At 43.3% G+C, this 19,816-nt stretch overlaps 3 protein-coding genes and 1 long non-coding RNA gene across 9 annotated transcripts; 1 reads left to right on the top strand and 3 right to left on the bottom strand.

Annotated features, from left to right (window-relative positions):
- Positions 1-1,408: 1,408 nt before the first annotated feature.
- LOC112282232 (putative NADH dehydrogenase [ubiquinone] 1 alpha subcomplex subunit 5, mitochondrial) lies at positions 1,409-2,445 on the bottom strand. The gene is made up of 2 exons (XM_024519616.3): positions 2,115-2,445; positions 1,409-1,848 (listed from the first exon to the last, which is right to left on the bottom strand). Exons 1-2 carry the CDS (start codon positions 2,310-2,312, stop codon positions 1,642-1,644), a joined length of 405 nt encoding a protein of 134 aa, XP_024375384.1. The 5' UTR covers positions 2,313-2,445; the 3' UTR covers positions 1,409-1,641.
- Positions 2,446-3,194: 749 nt separating this feature from the next.
- On the top strand, positions 3,195-9,583 carry LOC112282231 (uncharacterized). Of its 2 annotated transcripts, none has more exons than XM_024519615.3 (9): positions 3,195-4,292; positions 4,548-4,825; positions 5,090-5,879; positions 6,216-6,591; positions 6,893-6,972; positions 7,172-7,366; positions 7,724-7,923; positions 8,029-8,458; positions 8,753-9,583. In XM_024519615.3, exons 1-9 carry the CDS (start codon positions 4,065-4,067, stop codon positions 8,891-8,893), a joined length of 2,718 nt encoding a protein of 905 aa, XP_024375383.1. In that variant the 5' UTR covers positions 3,195-4,064; the 3' UTR covers positions 8,894-9,583. The 2 variants fall into 2 exon arrangements, with proteins under 2 accessions (XP_024375383.1, XP_024375382.1); XM_024519614.3 differs by having other exon boundaries at positions 3,730-3,872; positions 4,044-4,292; positions 7,724-8,458.
- A 2,056-nt stretch (positions 9,584-11,639) lies between these two features.
- Positions 11,640-13,445, bottom strand: LOC149989260 (uncharacterized). Of its 4 annotated transcripts, none has more exons than XR_016502940.1 (5): positions 13,130-13,307; positions 12,925-12,996; positions 12,737-12,797; positions 11,980-12,544; positions 11,640-11,742 (listed from the first exon to the last, which is right to left on the bottom strand). It is a non-coding gene; the product is annotated as an uncharacterized LOC149989260 (long non-coding RNA). The 4 variants fall into 4 exon arrangements; XR_016502939.1 differs by having other exon boundaries at positions 11,640-12,123; positions 12,415-12,544; XR_016502942.1 differs by lacking the exons at positions 12,737-12,797; positions 12,925-12,996 and having other exon boundaries at positions 11,640-12,123; positions 12,415-12,544; positions 13,130-13,445.
- A 1,370-nt stretch (positions 13,446-14,815) lies between these two features.
- On the bottom strand, positions 14,816-19,226 carry LOC112282748 (putative xyloglucan galactosyltransferase GT20). 2 transcript variants are annotated; one of them, XM_090250425.1, is made up of 3 exons: positions 18,594-19,226; positions 17,107-18,512; positions 14,816-16,929 (listed from the first exon to the last, which is right to left on the bottom strand). In XM_090250425.1, exons 2-3 carry the CDS (start codon positions 17,353-17,355, stop codon positions 15,247-15,249), a joined length of 1,932 nt encoding a protein of 643 aa, XP_090106551.1. In that variant the 5' UTR covers positions 17,356-18,512; positions 18,594-19,226; the 3' UTR covers positions 14,816-15,246. The 2 variants fall into 2 exon arrangements, with proteins under 2 accessions (XP_090106551.1, XP_024376568.1); XM_024520800.3 differs by having other exon boundaries at positions 17,107-18,495.
- Positions 19,227-19,816: the final 590 nt, after the last annotated feature.

The following is a 19,816-nucleotide window of genomic DNA, read 5'->3' as shown; positions in this document are numbered from 1 at the left end:
ATTCTTTTGGTCCACACATGAATTTAAAAAAAATTAAGCATCCAATGTAAAGATCTATATGTAAAAAAACATAAAATTTGTTACTTATGAATATTATAACTAAATTGTGCATGAATTTTATAAATCTCAAAAAAAAAATTATAAATAAATAAATATACATATATGTATATACCTAATATTATTAAATATTCATTAACATAAATACTTATTTTCTTACTTTGTTTCTCAGTATGTTATTTTTAATTTATAATATTTTTGTGGTTTTCTGTTTTGTGAGAATACATAAATAATAAATACATAATTTTCAAACTACTAATTATTTTGGCCATATTTAGTACCAGATAAATAAATGTATGTATATTCTAAAAATTCTTCATTCTGACTTTGTGATAATGGCTTTGACAAGTTGAAAACAGAAATTATAAATGAAATGTAAAAATAGGATGTAAATGCTTCAATTAGTGAAGTAAGTTCACTGAGAATTTGTAATACATGCACGATCCAATTTTGCAATAGATACACACCAAATGTCCATAACGATGGTGAAGTATGATAGATTTGGTGTAAAAAGAAAACCAGATCAAAACCAAAATATTATGTAGAACCGAAGTCTGGAATATAAAAAATATCCCTCACTACTAAAATTGCTGAATTATTGTAGGTAAATATATTGCATTGTTTGAACTATATTTCCCTCAGCAAATGAAGAATAGAGCACAATTTACATTTTTTTCGTTACATCCAAAAATACACTTGGTTACCTCATACAATATCCAAACATAAGAAAAGTTGAAAAGAATCAGTAATATCACCCCGTTCCGACATCAATGACTAATGATTGCATAATAAAATAAGATTATAGTACGTTGCAACTCATCTGTCCAATATCAAAATCATGCATTCCTAGTCTTTCTTCTGATTCCATTGACAAAAACGCCAATCCATTACCTTCAGGACAACTAGGAACCATCCAACACAAAACTATCATACTTCAAATATTTATCTTCCAATCTAACGGAGTTTCATAGGAGAAACGTTTAAGTAGGGTATGACTAAAACGGCGTCAAATGAACACAACATAAGCTAGTTGAAGACTTCCAGGAAACCTAGAGGATTCTAATATTGAAATACAATATCATTCATGGTATGTGCAATAAACACACAATTGTTGGGTGTAGCAGACAAGAGTAATCCATTTGCAGAGGTCAGCAAGTTTCAAAGTTCAAGGAAACCCTAAACCCTAAATCAACTCTACATGTTTCCCAGCGTATTCCTTTATACTATTCAGAGGCACCACAAGGCAGAAGTCAGGTTGGAACCACATGCAAATTGCTCACACTCTACAGTACTACATTTTACACATTCAACAACACAAAGAAAACGTATATGGGATTTATGAGGCGATGAAGAAGAAACAAACTGCCAAAAATGGAATTTATTGAAGTACTTTTGCAAAAATGAACTTCAAGCTGAACATCTCCTACTGAAGAGAGACCTTGAAAGAAAGGGCAGTAAGTAGATGACCTCATCAATGGTCAATTGTAGACGAGTTTTATAAAATGGTTGAGTTCCACCAAATGCTGGATTAACACGTGGAGAGCCAGATCAACAAGAAAATATCACTGCAGAAATGCTCTACCTCTACTTGTGATAGGGTACATGCGACGGTATCGAGTCGTCATCCTCAATAACCTCTACCTTGTAACCCTCAGGGACCTCCCAGGGTTTCCACTCAGCCATCTTTGGGATAAGCTGCAACTCGTCTTTAGCTTGCACAATCAACTCCTCTACTTGCCCACCCTGAATCCTCTTCTCAATGTTTTCCCAATCTTGTTCTTCTTGACAAACCTAAGCAAAAAAAACAACATAAATTAGAAAAGAACGTCTGCTATTTGAATACACTCGCTCCACCCGTCACGCTATGCAAGACGTAGCGAATTCGCGTAAGATTCATGCAATTAGAATAAAGCACTTCTGTGCATGTCAACATCGAACACTAAGAGCACAAATCCAAGTACTATCAATGCACCACATCTCGATCCGGAAAAAATTTAGGAAAGCCACGACGAAGACCCCAAAACCCTAAAAGTCACCAATCCAACATCTGAGCATACCTTGAGCCTGTGATGAGTGAGCGCTTCCACCGACTTCCTGTACTGAGCCGACTCGGGGATGGGCTGCACAGCTTTGAGAGTCTGCTGATAGAGCGTGATGAGAACCTCCCGCGCGTTGGGGACAACATCCAGGCCTACAATGCCTGTGGACTCCTTGACGGAGGCTAGCAGCGGCCCTGCAATGCGCCTCAAAAACATGATGAAGCACCTGGTGAGGCTCCTACCCCGAAATGCGACAAATGCAACTTCTCCTCGTCGTCCTTGTCGTCCTCCTCTCCTCGTGAACCTCCAGCGATCACCCTCTCGCTTCCAACTGCGATCTCTCCCAGCTATGGCACTGCTTCCCCCTCTAGCCTCTCGCACAACACTTGGGCTTCCCTCGGGCAGCCCAGCGCCACCCCTTCGACCTTCCTTAGTCCTGCCCCCTGCCCCGCTTCAGGAACCCCTCTCCTTGTCATTCATCCATTATCGCACCATACATTCACTTAATTCATCCACATTCTGGTTTTCCATCTCGTATCTAACGTTCATCCATGTTCATCCACGGTTCATACATTCGTTTAGACATTTTCTTTTCATCCAGTCAACTATATATTTTTTACGATTTCCGATTTCATTCGTTCACTTCTGAGTTTTCGTGCCAACTTATAATATCTTGTAAACAGCTCATATTGGCATGAACACAACTATTCACAACGCGAGGTTTCGAAGTGATCAACTTCCACCTGAATGTTCATCAGGCGCAGTTCCTTAAAAGTTCTATCATATTCAGTGCATCAAAATCATACATGGACATTATCAAGAGCACTTCTATTGCATAATTAGATTGGAATTACTTGTTAAATATCACGATTCAAGGTCTGGTTTCCAACAATAACTTCATTTCAGCAACAGAGCGTGAGAAATTGACCTCGTGTCAGGACAGCTTCGGGATCTGCTTCAGCACGGGGACGGGTCAGGAATGCGGCACATTCGGGGCGGCAATGGCACGGTATTAGGGCCCAAAGTGAGGTCCCATAAGCGCGACACATGGCCAGGGGCGAACGGGACCGAAGCCTGGGAAGCTTGCAGGGCTGTGTGCAGGCAGCGGAGGCACCGCGTGTCGATTGGCGTTGCCGAATTGCGGAGCCAGACAGAGAATGGAACTGGGTTGCAGGCACAATTTTCCTATAGCTGAAAGGCTTTTGAATTCCTGGGGGAAAATCTGGGGCGACACGAGGCGGAACGCGACGATAGCCTGCCTAACTCGGGGCGATATCTTCCTATAATCCGTCGCCAGAATGGCTTTTTCGCACACTTTTGTTACCCCTGCCTAAAGCACTTCCCATGTTGGATTTGGTAGCGTTTCGACAATTTCGTGATGGGTACATGTAATGGTTGTGTGGGTTGGGTTGTGTTTTTTAGCTGGGCCCCTGCCTATTGTCCCATCCCTACTCGTGTAGATGGTGTGTTTTGCCTGTAGCGGACATTAGCTTGCGCTACGTGCTCGTGTCTCTTTGTCTGGCGGTTTGAGGACTTCGGGTGCTAGACCGAGGTCAATGTGGACTCTGTGATCCGGAGACATGTAGAGCAAGGACTTTTGTGGGATTGGTTCGGTTTGAATTTTAACAATCATGGAGAATGGAATGGGTTTGAGGTGAAGTTCTAGGCGAGTTCGATCTGCTAGTAACGATGGAGGTTGTCTACCTTTTTGACTTCGGTTGGGGTTGGATCGAGGCGGTAATTCAACAAGTGATGGGAGCATATTTGGATTGACATGTATGAATTCAACGCGGTTTGCAATTGCGTAAGGGATACTGAATTGTATACGGAGTTGACTGCCACTTTTGGCTCAAGTTTTGGGTAGCGGTAGATAGGTTGGTGTACAGGGTTTGATCATATATTATATTGGGCTCATTGGGATTTTCATGACATTGCGTTGTGCGACAGACCTGACGTACTGAATTCGTGATGGATCCGTCGAATAACATGTCCACCAACCTAGAGACGCCCAATTGTGGCACGTTCACGTGCTTACCTTCCTTCGTCGCCGGAATCGTGGGTCTAGCTCTAGTAGAATTTGTGCTCGTCCTGTATTTGCTGGGCAAGTTTTTGAAAGTGACGTCAAGACGAAGCACAACCGTAAGCTCGGACTTGAATTTGAATGTAAATTGTGAAGACGGCACTATCAGCCTTCAGGTTAATATTTCTTTACATACACTCTGTTTCGGAGATGTGGAATGTGCACTAGTGGCAATTGTTGGCGGTGCTTTTGGGTTTGCTATGTGCACAAGACGGGAAATCTTCATGCTCTTGTATGTATTTCTTAATTTAATCGGATACTATACACCCGATGCTCTATTTTTGCCTCATTAAGATGCAGGCTTTCAATGTGGTTGAATCTAGTGGAATCGAGTGTTTTGTTCGATATTAAATATGTGAAAATGTTCTTAGGGAAATGCATGGGTAGCCCCGCTTCCTAATGTCGATATAAGAAAAGTAGTCATGAGACAACCTCGAAAAGACAAGGACAAAGATGGCCAAAGAGAGGTTTTAAGAAAGGCTGAGGGCGCGAGAGGGGATTTATTAGAGATTGCTCCAATGCGGAGACGCGCCCATCTGAAGGGCAAAATTTTATTCTTGAGAGCAGCTGATGGGACTGAAGAAGAAGTTTTGCTCGAAGATTGTAAAGTCGTAGCAGTATCAAGTAGTTCAGAACCCAGCCGAAAATGGTATCTATCTTCGTGCCACATATTTACTTATGGTTTACTTACTCTTTTTTAGATCTTATTCAGGATGCGACTGACATCCCGTTGGTCACTTTTGAGGAAGAATAGTTGAGCTTCAGTGATATACACTTCTGCAATTGCTACGTTCCTATTCAGTAGTTTTCTAGGATTGATTGCGTATTTTTGGTCGTCATAATTAAGTTCCAAAAAGTGTTTGTTCTCTGCTGATTTTTGTGCATCTTGGGTGCATATATCCTTCAATTGCAGGGGGAAGAAGTTCCCAATTAAGTTACACCATCCAGACCGTGTTTTATATCGCGGGTGTAATCAGTTTCTATTCTTCTCAGAGACGGGATATGCGAAGGAAGCTTGGTGCGAAGCATTTCGAGCAATGGCCAGTAAGGAAAAAAGCGATTGGACCTTCTCGACGAAAAGGAGGTACAAGGAGTATACTCGCTTGGCTGAAGTAAACATGCCATATTTAATTAAGTTCAATGGGGCAGGTGAAGGTAGGCGTCCGAATGTGAAACAAAAGGAGGAGGTCGAAGGACATTCCAAGAAACGGATGATGTGGAAGAAGTTGACGCGGTACGCTTCATTTGGGAGGGACACCAAGGAGGCAAAATTTGTTGATATCATGGATGAAGTTCAGCGTAGAAAAGAACCCCAACAGCATAATAACAAGAACTGGAGAAACAAAGATGCTGATCTCAGTGACAAAAGCCACAGTGGCACCAACGATCTTTTTCAAGGAAGTGCAGAAGTTACTGATTCCGACATTCTCAGTGGTGATCCTTCTGAGCACCTCGGAAGTTTGGCAAGCAGTGAAACTGATGTGAGTGGTAATGAAGGAAGCAAACGCGGTTCTGAAAGCACACAGAAGGACTGCCGTCATGAGGTGCCTGCAAATCAGGATAAGGTACAGAAATCGAAAAATGAAAGGTCTGGCAAGAAGATCGAACAAGGAGTGCTTTGCCTGAATATGATTATTGCGAGGCTTTACTTTGACTTCAATCAAAATAAACGAGGGCTTGCAATTGTACATCGGTTTTTTCAGGTGCGTTTTTCTAATGTAATACTCTAGTGCGATCTGTTTGTTGCTGAGTATTTCTATTACAATTAATTTATTAAAGCTCTTATCGCATTCTAAGAAAATGCGTGTAGTGTATAGTCATTTATGGTCAAGCTCAACATATCTTGTATCTCCGCATAGATTTGATAAGTGAACAGTCTCTTAATTATCACTAGATTAAAATCTGCATATGGATATGTCCCAGCCTTTGTGGCATTCTTGTTAACGTAATGAACAAATAACCATCTGTCTACTGGACAGTAGTTCTTGGTTACATTACATAGCATGGGTTTCTCATCTTGGAATCCGTTTTATGTTCAGAGACTGATTATGAAGATAAGAATTCCAAGCTATGTTAAGTCACTCAACGTGAAGGAGTTAGACCTCGGGAAGCATCCTCCTTTTGCCACTGCCGTCCGTATGCTTCCCGCAGACGCTGAGGGGACCTTAGCTATGGAGTTAGACTTGGAATGGCATGGTGGAGGTCACCTTACATGTGAGACGCGTTTGGATTTGCGAGATCAGTCCGCACAGGAAAAAATTGCTCTTCAGTTGGCCGAATCAGGTTCAGAAAGCGATACTGCAGCTGCAGTTCTATCCGGTATAAAAGGAGACTTAGGTTTGGCAGATTCTTCAAGTTTTTCAGCTGTTGTGGAGGAGGTCAGACACGCCGATCTTCCTACTAGCTCAAGCACAGGTGCTTGATTTTTCATTTATCTATATTTCTCTGTTTCATCTTTGAACAACCTGTCTTGTTGCCCGAAACACTTGAATATGTTCGAGAAGAATCTGCTACTCTATATACTCTTGGCTGAGCTCCATTGATTCAGACGAATATAAATTTCTCTACAGAATCGACATTGAACATGGATTAAACTGATGAATTTATTGATATTGTATATTAAAGATTATTGGAAACTCGTATTACTACAAGCTTTACAAGTACGTCTTGGAAATGTACTTATGTGTTCTCTAGGTACATTGGCTTCTACTCACAGGTGATGAAGGAAGTTGGAAGGGAAGGTGGATGCAATCAATGAAGTCCGTGATGTCTCGGGTCGCAGTTCAAGTCTCTCAGGTTTGTGACCTCGTGTCTAGCTAGTTTTCATTTTACTATAGTGTACGTACATAATACTTGTGATTTCTGTAAGTCAGTTAGAATTATGTGCAAGTACTAAGACAATTCTAACTGTTAGCCGGAGAGAAGCTATTCTGTAATTCAGCAGACCCTTTCTCTTTTGAACAACTCTCTGAAATTACTGAATTCCACTGAACAGGTGCCCATAACTCTGAAGATCAGATTGGTGTCATTTAAAGGAACTGCTGTCTTGAGGTTGAGAGCTCCACCGTCAGACCGAGTTTGGTTTTCATTCAAAGAAGACCCTGAGATCAACTTTGAGCCAGAGCCATGTATTGGTGACCATCGGATTAGCAGTACTGCCTTGGGAGCATATATTTGTAAACAAATTAAGGTACATTTCAGTCAACAACATGTCATTGCTAGATCTTTATCTGTAACAGAGAAGCATAAGGATCTCCTTTGTGATATTCTCTCAGATTTCAGACAGTCTTCAGTATGAGGTGCTACAGGCTCATGTGAATTGTATATGTCTAGAATTGGCGGTTCTGTCGAGAACCCTGTTTCTGAGCTCATCAACGATGCAATCAGTTGGCTGCGCATCGAATTTATCGCTGTAAATCAGTTTGATTTTGATCGGAAAGTATGTCAACTGCCTGATTCTCTTGTTTGCACATTAGGATGTGTTAAGCATTCCAACTCAGTTCAACAGGTCCCTTTGTATTCTGACGAACTTCTTGTATTTCGGCAGGTTCAAATTAGAAACTCCGTGGTCATGCCTTATTGTGAAAGCTTTCTTCTTGATTGGATGGTGGCTGACAAAGATAACTGGCGGCCTCAAGACGAATTTCCCTTTCCCTTCTTTGTATCACAAGCGTCAGAGGTTGAGCGCAAAACCTCTAAACAGAATTTTGAGAGTACGCGTTCACCATCACGAGACGAGACTTGGAGGTATATTCATCGATCAGTATCTCGTTCACAAAGCATCCGTAATCGCCAAAATAAGCCTCCCAAGGCTCATGCCTCCTATTCTAACCTTAAAAGTGCTATGTCTAGTGGCTCATCCAAACCACAGAAACCTGCAAGTGGTGCTCACCACGAGCAAGCCACGCCATTACAACCCAGTGCGCTTGGTCTGGAGCATCACCAAGAGCCTCGAAGATCAGCCAGTTCAGAACTATATTCTCAAATAGCCACTCCTACATCACCAAGACCTGCTAGTGTACCTCATCTTAAGTATCTCTTATCTGATCCTGCTCAATTGCAAGCATCCGTGATACTTGCTGTAGGATCTGCATCGATTAGCAGAGGAAGTAAGCCTTTGTTAACAGACGAGGAGCGTCCTAGAGGAGAGACTTTGGGATCTATTACAGACTCAGAGCTAGGGGCATCAAGCATGGGGATGCCAGATGCGAAGTCCAAAGACTGTGCATCACATTCGGAGGAATCAAGTTCGGAGAGCGATATGCAGCCCCTACGTATCAAGGTATCTTTGAGACTTCATTCCTCAAAAGAGTCTATTAGATATTAGAGTTGTGATCCATATTCTTGGAAATAAGAACATAAACATGGAATAGTCAATAGCTCTTAATCTTCTCTCTTTTTTTCTTTTTTCTTTTTTATAATAATAATGGGACCTTTGGATTTCACTTGTGTTTCGTTGTTCTTTCGTAAAAATTTCGGATTCGAAAAACCAGTTACAAATCGTAATTGCTAAACCAGGGGCGTTTGATAGGGGATTATATAACCTGTGTATGAGTGACTAACATGCTTGTTACAGGCTACCAGCTCGGGAGAAGCCAAGGAGTCGGATCATGGTTCAAAACTTTCACACCGTGCCAAGATGTTATCCCTGGGGAAAAAAGTGGGAAACAAACTGGATGCAGGACGCCGAAATGTTGTTGAAAAGTTGCATCACTAGATGCTAGAAGATGTAGTTGATGGTTTGACACACTCTCATGCAAGTGGCGGATCGGCGTATGAAGCACCTCATTTTTGAAACCTGTAATTGATCTTCTGTAGTGGTGCGATCACAGAATTAGTATGATGTTCTCCCATCGATTCGAACTATGTTCAAACTCATGCAATGCATCGAACTAGGGTTCAAGAAAGGTAGACGCCAGCCAGGTTTCGAGTTTTGCATCAGCTTGGATCGTTGGAAATGTTTTGCATCAGGGACCAGGCAGATTGGCATGACAGTATATCACTTCAGCGAAGAACGCGGTAATATGTGGCGTGAAAATGAAACTAATTTGAAACTAAGAGAGGTGATTATCATCTGGGCTTCGAGAAGTGAAGCAAATTGATGTAATCATGCTCTCAGTTGCATTTGAAAGGTTTCAAAATAGCCACCTCTACGCACGCGCACTTTGCTGGTTTTCAGTGAGGAAATTGGCGTGCAAGCACGTAGGAGATCAATACTTCAAAGGTGCACCTTGCGTGGGTCTTCCGGGACTAAAAGGATCCGACAACACATTGGAGTGCCAATTTTTATTTGCAGAGCGTTTGTTGTACAAGTACCTTAGTGGGAACTTGCGGAATCAGTGCTCATGTGCTATCTAGTCCACTTTTTCAACATTGGATTTTTTTAATATCATTTTTACCATTACTACCAGCGTGTTGGAATTGTTTTAGCTTGCACTATGTTTAGAGCGTGCAGAGAACGCTTCCATGCAAACTGGGAGAGTGGTGACGCCAAGGGAGTATACTGGCAATATCAATTGTTCTCACATATTATGGAAATGCTTGCGTGTCCAAGGCATATGCTGATTGTAATGATCTGAAAATGTGTCATAGATCAACTTAGGAAACATTTTAAAAGTGCATATTAAGTAACATTGTCTTTAATGCAATGCATCTGCAAAACCCTTAGCAAGGATATGATCTTCTTGAGAATCACCGATTTGGGAAGTATTTTGAGTTTGATTTTAGGCGATGCTTTGCTAAGAATAATACAAAGATTTTATTGAAGCTGCTCGTAGAATTTTCTGCCACTTCAACATACAAACCCCACCTGGAATACTGAAGCACCTCAGTAAAGTGGATAGATTTTATGAGGATATATTTATTAAATGGTCAGAATTATAAGGTTTGGATTTCGTGTACAGGAAACAAGATAGAGCACCAATTGCAGAGAGATCCTGAAGCGTGAAATTCGATAACGGACACGTAACCAGAAAGCTCCTGAAGCCTGCCAGTTGCCGGTTAGCCATATTCGAAGCATTCAGAGCTAATTCTAAGCTGTACACGTACACGATGACCTACTCACATGCAGTGACTTGGCTCGAAGAGTCGAATGACGAAGAATAAAAGTAAGCTATCTGTAGCAGCAGAGAGAAGGGTCATCAGTTATGGTTTTCAGGTACAGAGTAGAATTTGCGACAGAGAACTAGATTTGCAGACAACAGTTGGCAAAACACAGCGATGGGAAACGAAGGGGGCATTCCTAAAGATAAAAGAAAGAGTAACATGTTGCTGAGCGCGGTGCTTGGGGTGGCGGGGCTTGCTCTAGGTTGGGCAGCATTGGAGATCGGCATGGGGTCAATCCAGAATCCTGAACGCGAAAACATTGACCGGTCGCGGAAACCCAAAGTATACGAAGTTGTGGATGAAGAGCCGGGAGTGGTTTTCGTGCAGGAAAGGAGACAAAAAGATGATAACCAAGACAAGGAGGTCGAGTCGCACAAGCAACGAGAGGACATTGAGGCTTGGACAACCGTACCCGCCACATCCTCAGGGATGAGTACAATCGCAGTTAATGATTTTGCTAGAGAAGAATTGCAATTGAGGACTATAGGAGATTAGATTTTGCCTACACTGATAGTGTTCCCCTTTCAATGGTTGCAAAACTGTTGATTCTGTCAATAAAGTCATTTCTAGTTTGCTGCATTCACATCACACCTGCACCAAAACCTTCGTCATTCGACACTAGGTTATTTAGCCATAATCACAAGTGTTATTATTCTGAAGGTTACGGTACCAATCTTCAACACTCTGGTCATAGATTTGAATAACTTCGATCGATCACTCAATACCAACGGCTTCCTCAAGACCTGCACAATGTAACCTGATTCGTACACAGCATCGACATTACTTTTCATGTTCCTAAACTTGGTGATGTGTGATTTCCTTCAATCCTCTCAATTCGTACTCGTGCTTAAATGGACAGCCTTCGGTGCCCAAATCTTGCTTCAAACCAATGGGGGTAGGTCTGGATAATCATCACATCAAGCAGGACTCCATCAAGCATTTCAGATTACCTCGATTCTATAAGCTCGGACAAAAATAAGGAAAAATCAACCACGACCCGGTTTGATGATGCTCTTACACTCACAAGCGTGTTTGTTTGTTCAAAAAGCTTCATTAATACTTACGTGGTCCCCTGATACATTGCCGAAACCCGCCAAGCAGAAGACTTAAAGCTTGGGGGGGGGTTAAGAGCAACAAATCGGGATGAATTTTTTGGGTGAGAAGGTAGAAACAAATCTAAAGATATTCGCAATAAGAACACACCCAAAACAACTGCCCCAAACATGACACTTCTAATTACAAGGTAACAGCACAACACACGACCCCGCCAAACGGATTGTATGACGTTTGTCAAAGATTAATTCTAATTCCCCTTTGTTGTAGAATATTGTAGAGAACGGAGATCGCATGACACACAATAATCTGAATATGTGGCACTCATGCTTCATGAGTAATGCCTTAATATAAATACTGATTGCTCTTCCATAGGGGATACAACCGCCTGAAGGATTCCATCGCGCACTACATTCTTCCAAGAGCCAGAAATAAGATGAAAGCTGGGGGGAGGGGATAGATGGCCCCACTACACTGAAGCAAAAAATATTACAGCTCAGATTCTAAGCATCAACACTCAACTGAATTATGACCATTTGGTGGCGAAAGTGACGTCTACAAGAGATACAAGAAAGATCCTACAACACAGTAAGTTCCAAGAACATCAAGCCATAGCAGTAGAAACCGGTATGTAGAAATCCGCACCTCAGGTACGTATGCAGCAATAGGTGAAGTAAATGTGTGCAAGTTGAACACCATTAATTCCTGGCAACCGACACCAATAGATGGTGCCTTTCAAAAGATCACGTCCACCAAAAATGTGTGCTTCGCTCGTCCCCAACCGACATCCTACTATTTCATCATCATCAGTGAATTGAATGACTGGCCTGACGTAGAGGAACACTGAACCAACACTGCTGGACCTCATCGCCATCCGAGGATCGTGAAAGTAAATCAATATCGTACAACAGACGCTACAATCAAGAGAAGAACGCAACCACCGCGAGGATTTGGAGAGGGACTTGTGGAGTTGCTACAAAACGATAATCCGGTTTTCAAATCTCAGAGTCAAATTCTACTGCTGTCCTTGAGGCTTTTGAAATATCAGCAAATTCTCGCCCAGTGGTGAGAACGCCATACCTCAACACCCACTGCCGGTAGTTGAATAATTCCTCAACCATAGTCTGTATCATAAATAACTACAGCATTTAGTGAAGTTGCTGCTAATCTGCTTCCATCTCGGCTAAAAGGTGATGCACTGCACAGTATCCTGCCCAAGTCCACCCCACCACAACAGTAACACTAAGTTCACCAAACAGAAAATTTACTAAATCTTCCTTTTCTTTCCAGACAACCAGACATATTACAAGTGCATGAAAAAAATTTGACTTCAGCTGTTGTCCATTGAGCACTAGCCTTCGGTTATATTCAGGGTTAATTAGATCCAGCATTGAGATCTTGCCTTCTCATACTTGCAACAAGTTGCCTAGACCCCATCTCCACAATACCATCAGTACCGCGACCTTGCCGATTACAAAGACGATCCATCCTCACATGAATTTGCAACTCCGTCAACCATTGGCCATAATATTGAAAATTGAAAAACACAAACACAAAACTCGAAAACAAGTGAAGGAGACGGAGACTCACTCTCAACTGTAGCTGTAGGCATGCCACTAGATGGCGGTCCAGTACGCAAGGACAGTCCATCTGAACCTCGAACTAAACCCCAATAATTCACATGGATCACCAATACGTACCACAAACCCTAAATCTCGAATTCTGAATACAGGCACATCATCAAGCTGCTAAAACGTTGCAATCAATTGATGAAAGTAGAGAGGATGATCGGTACCAGTGAAATTGAGAGGCGGTGGAGTAGCCATGGCAAGCAGCTCCTACTACCAATCGATCAATTGCACTGCTACCATCCAATGCAATCACCGGCATTGGCTTCAAAGCATGCATGCAACGCGCCCTCCAAGGCCTAAACCCTAATTCTGGAGTGCAGAGAACTCTTGGAGGAAGCAATCTTCCCCGAGTTTCAAGGTTATTGTTTACACATTTTAAAGTTTCTTTTGGCACTAACAGCGAAGAGCAATTGCATTAGTGGTGAAGATGGACACATTATTGTCCTTTGTCCTAACACGGGGAGCTGGATTGTATGATAAATGCTTACAGTCTAAATAACAATGGACCCGGTTGTGCATGGACTATCATGTTGCTGAGCGGGATTTTTGTGTTCCATTGAATAAACGAACCTGCAAGGCCTTTACGACTATGGGCAAGTACTTTGGGAAAGAACATGAAAGGAATTTTTTTTATAATAAAAATAGAACAAGAAGTAATTTTATAAACAGGTGGGACTATTTATGGATGGAAAGGAATATAATATGAAAAAGAGATGGCTAAATAGAGCCCTATACAATTGCTTAATTATATATACATCAAATAGAGATCAATAAAAATAAACAAGTATACTTATGTGGTTTTCTTATGTCTACTTTAAAACTAGAATATTAGACCATTAAAAAGTTGTCGTTTTTCAAATACTTAAACTTATGCTATAAATTTACCTTGTACATGTTAAAGTTTTTGAAAAAGCAAACAAACTTTCAAGGATTCAATAAATTATCCACCTCTAGTATCAACTTTTGAGTTTTCTGTTGAATAGACATCTCACATCTCTTTGCAACTGTGAGTGCAGCAACATCAGAAGAAATGGAGGCACTGTTTATTATTGTGCTGTGCTTCAATCTCAACCTCCCCTGGAGAGAGGGACTGCATGAATGAGCTTGTGACTTAGCAGCCACCACACTACCCAACAGGTAGGACTGGGTCTCCCACTCACAACAGTAATCTATCACCTTTTTCATGCTCATTCATATCAATTGTTCACTTGCACATGGTCTTGCTCTACACATCACATGTGGTGGTGTGCTTTTGGAGGGCATGAAATGAAGTTGAAAGCTTCCCATGCTCTGATGATGGCAACACTTTTTTGTGATGTATTTATATATTTAGTTAGACTTGGGTTTTATATTGCTTGTCTGTTGGTATGTGCTTAACACTAAATGTTGGTGAACAAATTTGCTCCTGAACTGATCTCCTCAGTTCAAGTATTCAGCACATAATACATAATAGTATTTGCTAGAATGAGATTATGGCATGTTGAATTAAGGCAGTGGCCATTCTAAGTGTCACATTTTGTGTATGCTTATTGAAACAAACAAACAAACCAGAACCTTGATTTCCAGAAGAGCAGCCTTCCATAGAACAAAATACTACTGTGAATTTCAGCTGGTGGAGTCTTGGCACTTAAAAAAGGAATACCCATCTGAATTCCAAAGGAAAGGCTTGGATTACATCTTTCGTGTTGCTGTGCAAATAGCAACTGTCGACAGTAAAGAGGGTGCTCAAGGAACAAAGCACATGAGAAATTCTATTGCATAGAAACAACGTGGGAGTAAATGCACATAGAATTTGGCAGCATTCAATCAATGGGTTGAAAATCACCGGCAACACAACTGACAACCTGCAGTGGAATGAATTCGCGGAGAAGGAATGATTAAATGAGCAAGCTGGGCACTGGTGCTGTACATGGAGGACCACACTAGGGCCAGGCCATTGAAACCATGGTTACTGGCTATCGATGCTACAATCCTACAATAATCCCGAGCTGCAAAGCTGGTTTAACCATACTTTTAGAGCTATAACACTAACTCTGGAGGTTTGTCGAAACCATGTTGCTGCTCCATGAGCAACCATGCAGCCTGATCAGTCGGCTGCTGGTTTGGAGTTTCGAGAGACTGCGCACAATCGTACCCACATTCAAACCTTCAGTTTGCTCGATAGATCAGTGTGCAGCAAAACTCTGTGGATATGAAGGATTGAACCCCGCACTCTCATCCGGCTAGTACACGAGATGACTGACCCTTTCGGAGCTAATCATCGATCGTCTTTGGTGCGGGGTTAGTTCTGGGAGAGTTGCTCCAGGTCAGGAGAGTGGGCGGCGCGATACAAGAGATTCTCCAGCACAATGTCAAATGCGTCCTTGAAGGGCGCGATATCCGCACCAGGCTCCCCGTAGATGATTTTGGGAATGATGTCCTTGAGGATCACTCTGCGCATGGCGTCGCGGTCGTGTTTGGAGATTTTTTTCAGAACGTCCATGACGTTCACTTTGCCCGACTTGACGTCGTTCTCGGAGATGTATACCGACCAGGAGGAAGTGTTGCTGGGGAGGTGCCACGGGTACTGCAGGTACGCCGTGCAGGGGTGGAATAAGACAGGAATGCAGCCTGCAACAAGAGAATCGAACACGGAGCGTCGAGTCGGGCTATCCCCGGGTGGTTGCATGCAAAAGTGGGACGTGAGGAAAACCCTGGTAACGTACGCTGGTAGCAAGCACTTGTCGCGCTCGCATTCTAGAAAGAAGCAGTCGTTGTGTGCTGATGCGTTGCGGCACTGGTCGATGAGGGCGCCGCGGACATTGTTCGGATCTAGGTGGCGATCTTTCCCGACAAAGCTTGCGAGGTTCTTCCGGTCTTGGGATTCGACGTGTGTCAGCCAGCGACGGATGTCTGAAGCAGATTTGGGATGGAAGAAAGTGGGATGTGGCACGCCGATGTCGTTTTTGTGCCATGGGTTGCGCTCTATGAGCAGTTTCGTTACCTTCTGCATTTCGGAGAATTCCAGCAGCCTGCTTCCCCAATCCCCCGTGATCTGACGCCGGAAATCCCATGAAATCTTGCCCAACACCAGCACATGGTCGAGTCCCCCGCGCCGATTCCACGACGGCTGGTTCTCAAGCCAGCGCACCAGCTTCCGGCCAAGGGCATCACGCTTCTCATTCGTGGCATTTAGAGCCCAGTGCCAACGGATCACATCAAGTCCACCATAGTACGGAATATAGAACAAGGACGCTTTGCTCTGGTCGTCCGTCCGACACCGATACTTCAGAATCCGAGCATGGGAGACGAGCTCCAAGGAATATTGGTGCGTGTTGAACCATCGCTTGGCAGGCTGTAGAATCTGAGAAGAGTCATTCTTTCCTCCCTCTGGTGCAACAACTCTACCGAATCCTGAGTTCTGGAAGTACTCACAGAGGCCAAACCATGGCAGAAGAGAGTCACACCTTTTCACAAGGTCGACATTGAATTCCGAAGGTAGATCGTAGACGTAAATGTACCTCCCTTTGCAAGAGCCTCCATCTGTGCTCGATGAATTCTCTGAGGGGGGAGCCGAATTAGACCTAATCTCGTCGAGGATTCGCAACGCGTATCTGTCACCGTTCGCATACAAATCGCCAGTTATGCGAGTGTCGCCACCGTGTGCACGCTTCTCACTCTGCATCAGAGCAGCAGAAAGCTCCGTGCGGAGAATGTCCATTTCCTCCATTTCTACTGGTTTGTCAGGCTGGGTGTCTTCTTCATCGTCTTCTTTGGAGAAAGATTTTCTACCTAGGGGTGAATCCTCTGTCTCCACCGTCGCTGATAGAGCTAAATCAGGTACCAGTGTTTTCCTCGGTTTTTTCCCCGCTAGAGCTGCATTCTTGCCACTTCTTGCATCTCCAGCCTTGGAATTTTTGCCAGCAGCTAATTGTGACCTAGTGTCTGCTTGAGGATGCCGACCATCTTGCACGTTGAGACTCTCCTAAAAAGACACAAATCCAAGTGTTCAATCACTGTGAGATTGAAACAGTTGCATGTCAAAAGAATACTGAATGATATTCAAATAGCATGAACATTTTCAGTCTGCATTTAAGTCAACTTCACGATAGCCAAAAATTATTCGTAACAAGAGCAGAGAGAAGGACAATATGTTCCTCACCTTTAATTGAAGAGTTGTAGAACCTCCCACCTCTTCAAGGTTATCTCCTGAAAGTACCGCTTCTGGGGCGCAGGTTGCGCACTGACGCAAGTAAACGCGAGATCCGGGCATGGAGCTGAAAGGTATCAAGCTTGAGGAGCTCCAAACAATGCCGACAACGAGAAGACAAAAGGGTAGCAAAAGCTTCGCTCTGTGCCTGGCCGAGAAAACCTTGTGGGCAAGACCCTGCGGGGCATTCTTGTCTCCCATTGGATATTGCGAATTTTTGTATTGGCAGCGCCAAATCTTATTCTCCTTGAATCCTCTCAACGACGTTTGGGCGACATAGCCATGTAATATAATCACCCCCTAAGTTTGTTTCTTGGATCTGCGCTGCTATTAGTGGTTATTGACATCTACAAAGCTTGAAATTTTGAAGCTCTCACAGGATTATTATCATCGAATAAAAACATTCACCAAAACCAAGAGTAGACAGGCGCCTATGTCCAGTACGCATATAGTTATCGCGTGCTGCCTCACTAAGTCTGGGTACCCATGAACCCTTGAGCCCGAACGGTAGCAGAAGCTAAGTGGTGCTCAATCTAGGCCATTGCGAACTCCTCTTATTACGATTGACGGGTGGCTCGTCAAAGTCCTACACATGACTTCCTTTCATAGAGGTTTTCCGAGACATCAAGAATGCTTTTAAGGTACAACGTAGTGATTGATATACTGTTAAAGGAAGAAAACGAAAAGCGGTAACCACGTCACTACTTAATCAAACTGTTAGACTGCCACTCAAGAATGGCAAGATAAAGAGAGAAGATGGCAGCAGCTGCGATCTCGATACAGACGGAGGAGGGGAAGGAGGAGGTGGTGGTGATGGATGAAAAGAAAACATTAGCGTTACCAGTGCGCTTAATCTTTGGCAGTAACTGCAAAGCCAATCAAGACTCAACTTTGAAAAAACTGTAACGGCACATTGTCCAGGCACGGCATCAGTGGTTCCCCTGCAGTACCTCAGTCAAGCACTCCCAAAAGGAGTTAGTGCTGCAGCAATAGCACTAAGGATATCGCTTGGTACTGCAGTGCACCTTTGATAGAGACGATGTACCGTAAGGCAGGACAATTTCCGGAGCTTCCAGCACCAAGCCTCCACTACACAAGGCTTCCACTCTCCTCAGCCTCAAATATGCTTCCTAATTAAGTAAACTACAGTGACCATGAAACCCCTTCTTAACCCCCCAAACAGCAGCTGGGCTAAATTAGCTCCAAACAACAGCATAGCTCCTCGAAATGAGTCACATTCTCAAATCGTCAGTTCTCGAGGTCCTCACCACACCGGACTCAACCATCCCTTCTCTCATCTGCCCACTCCTCGCGGCCAGCTCGGTAGTGAATCATCCTCCTCTGCAGCAGCGCGACAACTTAACATCCAATGTCAACCATCAGTTTCTCCAACACTGATACTTGTCAACAACACTAGCTTGCAGGCCGGCAACACTCACCTGGAGCTCGCGAAACTCCTAAGCTTGAGATGAATACCAGGCAGCGAGGGAGTAACTGAGTGAGTATGAACAGTGGTCGACAAGTATTACTCACACAGCCGGCTCCCAGAAGCAAGATAAGTTACACTACGCAACGCGTTCGAAGACTACAGTATAAGTTGGTAACCTAACTTCATCATGACAGCATACCACCTGGTCTCCTCGGGTATGGGAAATAGAAAAAGAAGCTCCAGTGCAATGCAATGCGCGGAGGAGGAGGAGCTTTGAAGAGTCTGTCAGGGGACAGACAGTACCGGTGGGGAAAAGGGGGGGGGATGTGTAAGATAATAATACAGCAGTGTGACGGTGACAGTATGATTCATGTGTGAGTGATCGTCGTCATTGCCTGGCTTCTTCTTCTTCTTCTTCTTCTTCTTCTCTTTCTACTTCTTCTTCGAAATAGTGCTGCAGCGTTGCAGTGTGTACTACAGTCACAACCGATTCCAGCAATTGCACTTCCACATCAGGGCAAACGGATGCCAATAATTCCAGACATTTCTTCTGGGGGTTGAAATAGGTTTTCTCTCCCTGATGGTGACGCATTCATGCACCCACTAGCCCTCTGCTTCGTTGTTACACCACTTCTACGAGGAGGACCAGCTAACCTGTGACGACCGGCGTCTCAAAATCAGAGCCCCATTCAATGCAAAATGGGCCCTTCCTCTGCCACCCCCCTCTGCGTCCAGGCTCCAGCTGCCAAGCTTTCCTGCAGGGTACGAGTGTTGGTCAAATCCAACGTAGAAACTAAATAAATAAATAAAGAAAATAATATAAAATAATATAAAAACTCCAGCTTTATTTTTTGTGTACTGTTCTACTGAGTGCTTTTCATATTCAGTACCTCAAAATCAAAAACAAACCCAGATTAAGAGAATCATTTAATGTTCTTCTCCCAAGGAATAGAGCTTATGTTCTCATCATGAAACTTCATCTGAACAACTCAGTGGGAAGAAAAAAAAAAAAAAATCTCATCCATTTCCATATATGTAGAAGCTCTGAAGTTGCAGCATTTACTTCAACTGAGCATGGTCTGTGAGGGTGGCTCCTTGAGTATCTCACACACACACACACACATATATATATATATATATATATAAGCAGCTTCTGCAGACTTCTACCACAAGAGACAGTGTCAACACTGCAGCTGCAGAGAAGCAGTGGCAGCAGGAGCAGCAGCAGCCAGC

The sequence above is a fragment of the Physcomitrium patens genome, chromosome 5 (assembly GCF_059467195.1).
Source record: "Physcomitrium patens ecotype Gransden chromosome 5, ASM5946719v1, whole genome shotgun sequence".
NCBI classification, from domain to species: domain Eukaryota; kingdom Viridiplantae; phylum Streptophyta; class Bryopsida; order Funariales; family Funariaceae; genus Physcomitrium; species Physcomitrium patens.
This window is presented reverse-complemented; position numbering and strand designations above follow the sequence as displayed.

Coding starts and splice junctions, on each gene's coding strand:
- LOC112282232 (XM_024519616.3), bottom strand. CDS start 2,312: ATGTTTTTGAGGCGCATTGCAGGGCCGCTGCTAGCCTCCGTCAAGGAG. Junction 1,849..2,114: donor TCACTCATCACAGGCTCAAG/GTATGCTCAGAT, acceptor TTTTTTGCTTAG/GTTTGTCAAGAAGAACAAGA.
- LOC112282231 (XM_024519614.3), top strand. CDS start 4,065: ATGGATCCGTCGAATAACATGTCCACCAACCTAGAGACGCCCAATTGT. Junction 5,880..6,215: donor TTGTACATCGGTTTTTTCAG/GTGCGTTTTTCT, acceptor TTTTATGTTCAG/AGACTGATTATGAAGATAAG. Junction 6,592..6,892: donor TCCTACTAGCTCAAGCACAG/GTGCTTGATTTT, acceptor TTCTACTCACAG/GTGATGAAGGAAGTTGGAAG.
- LOC112282748 (XM_090250425.1), bottom strand. CDS start 17,355: ATGGGAGACAAGAATGCCCCGCAGGGTCTTGCCCACAAGGTTTTCTCG. Junction 16,930..17,106: donor CTACAACTCTTCAATTAAAG/GTGAGGAACATA, acceptor GTGTCTTTTTAG/GAGAGTCTCAACGTGCAAGA.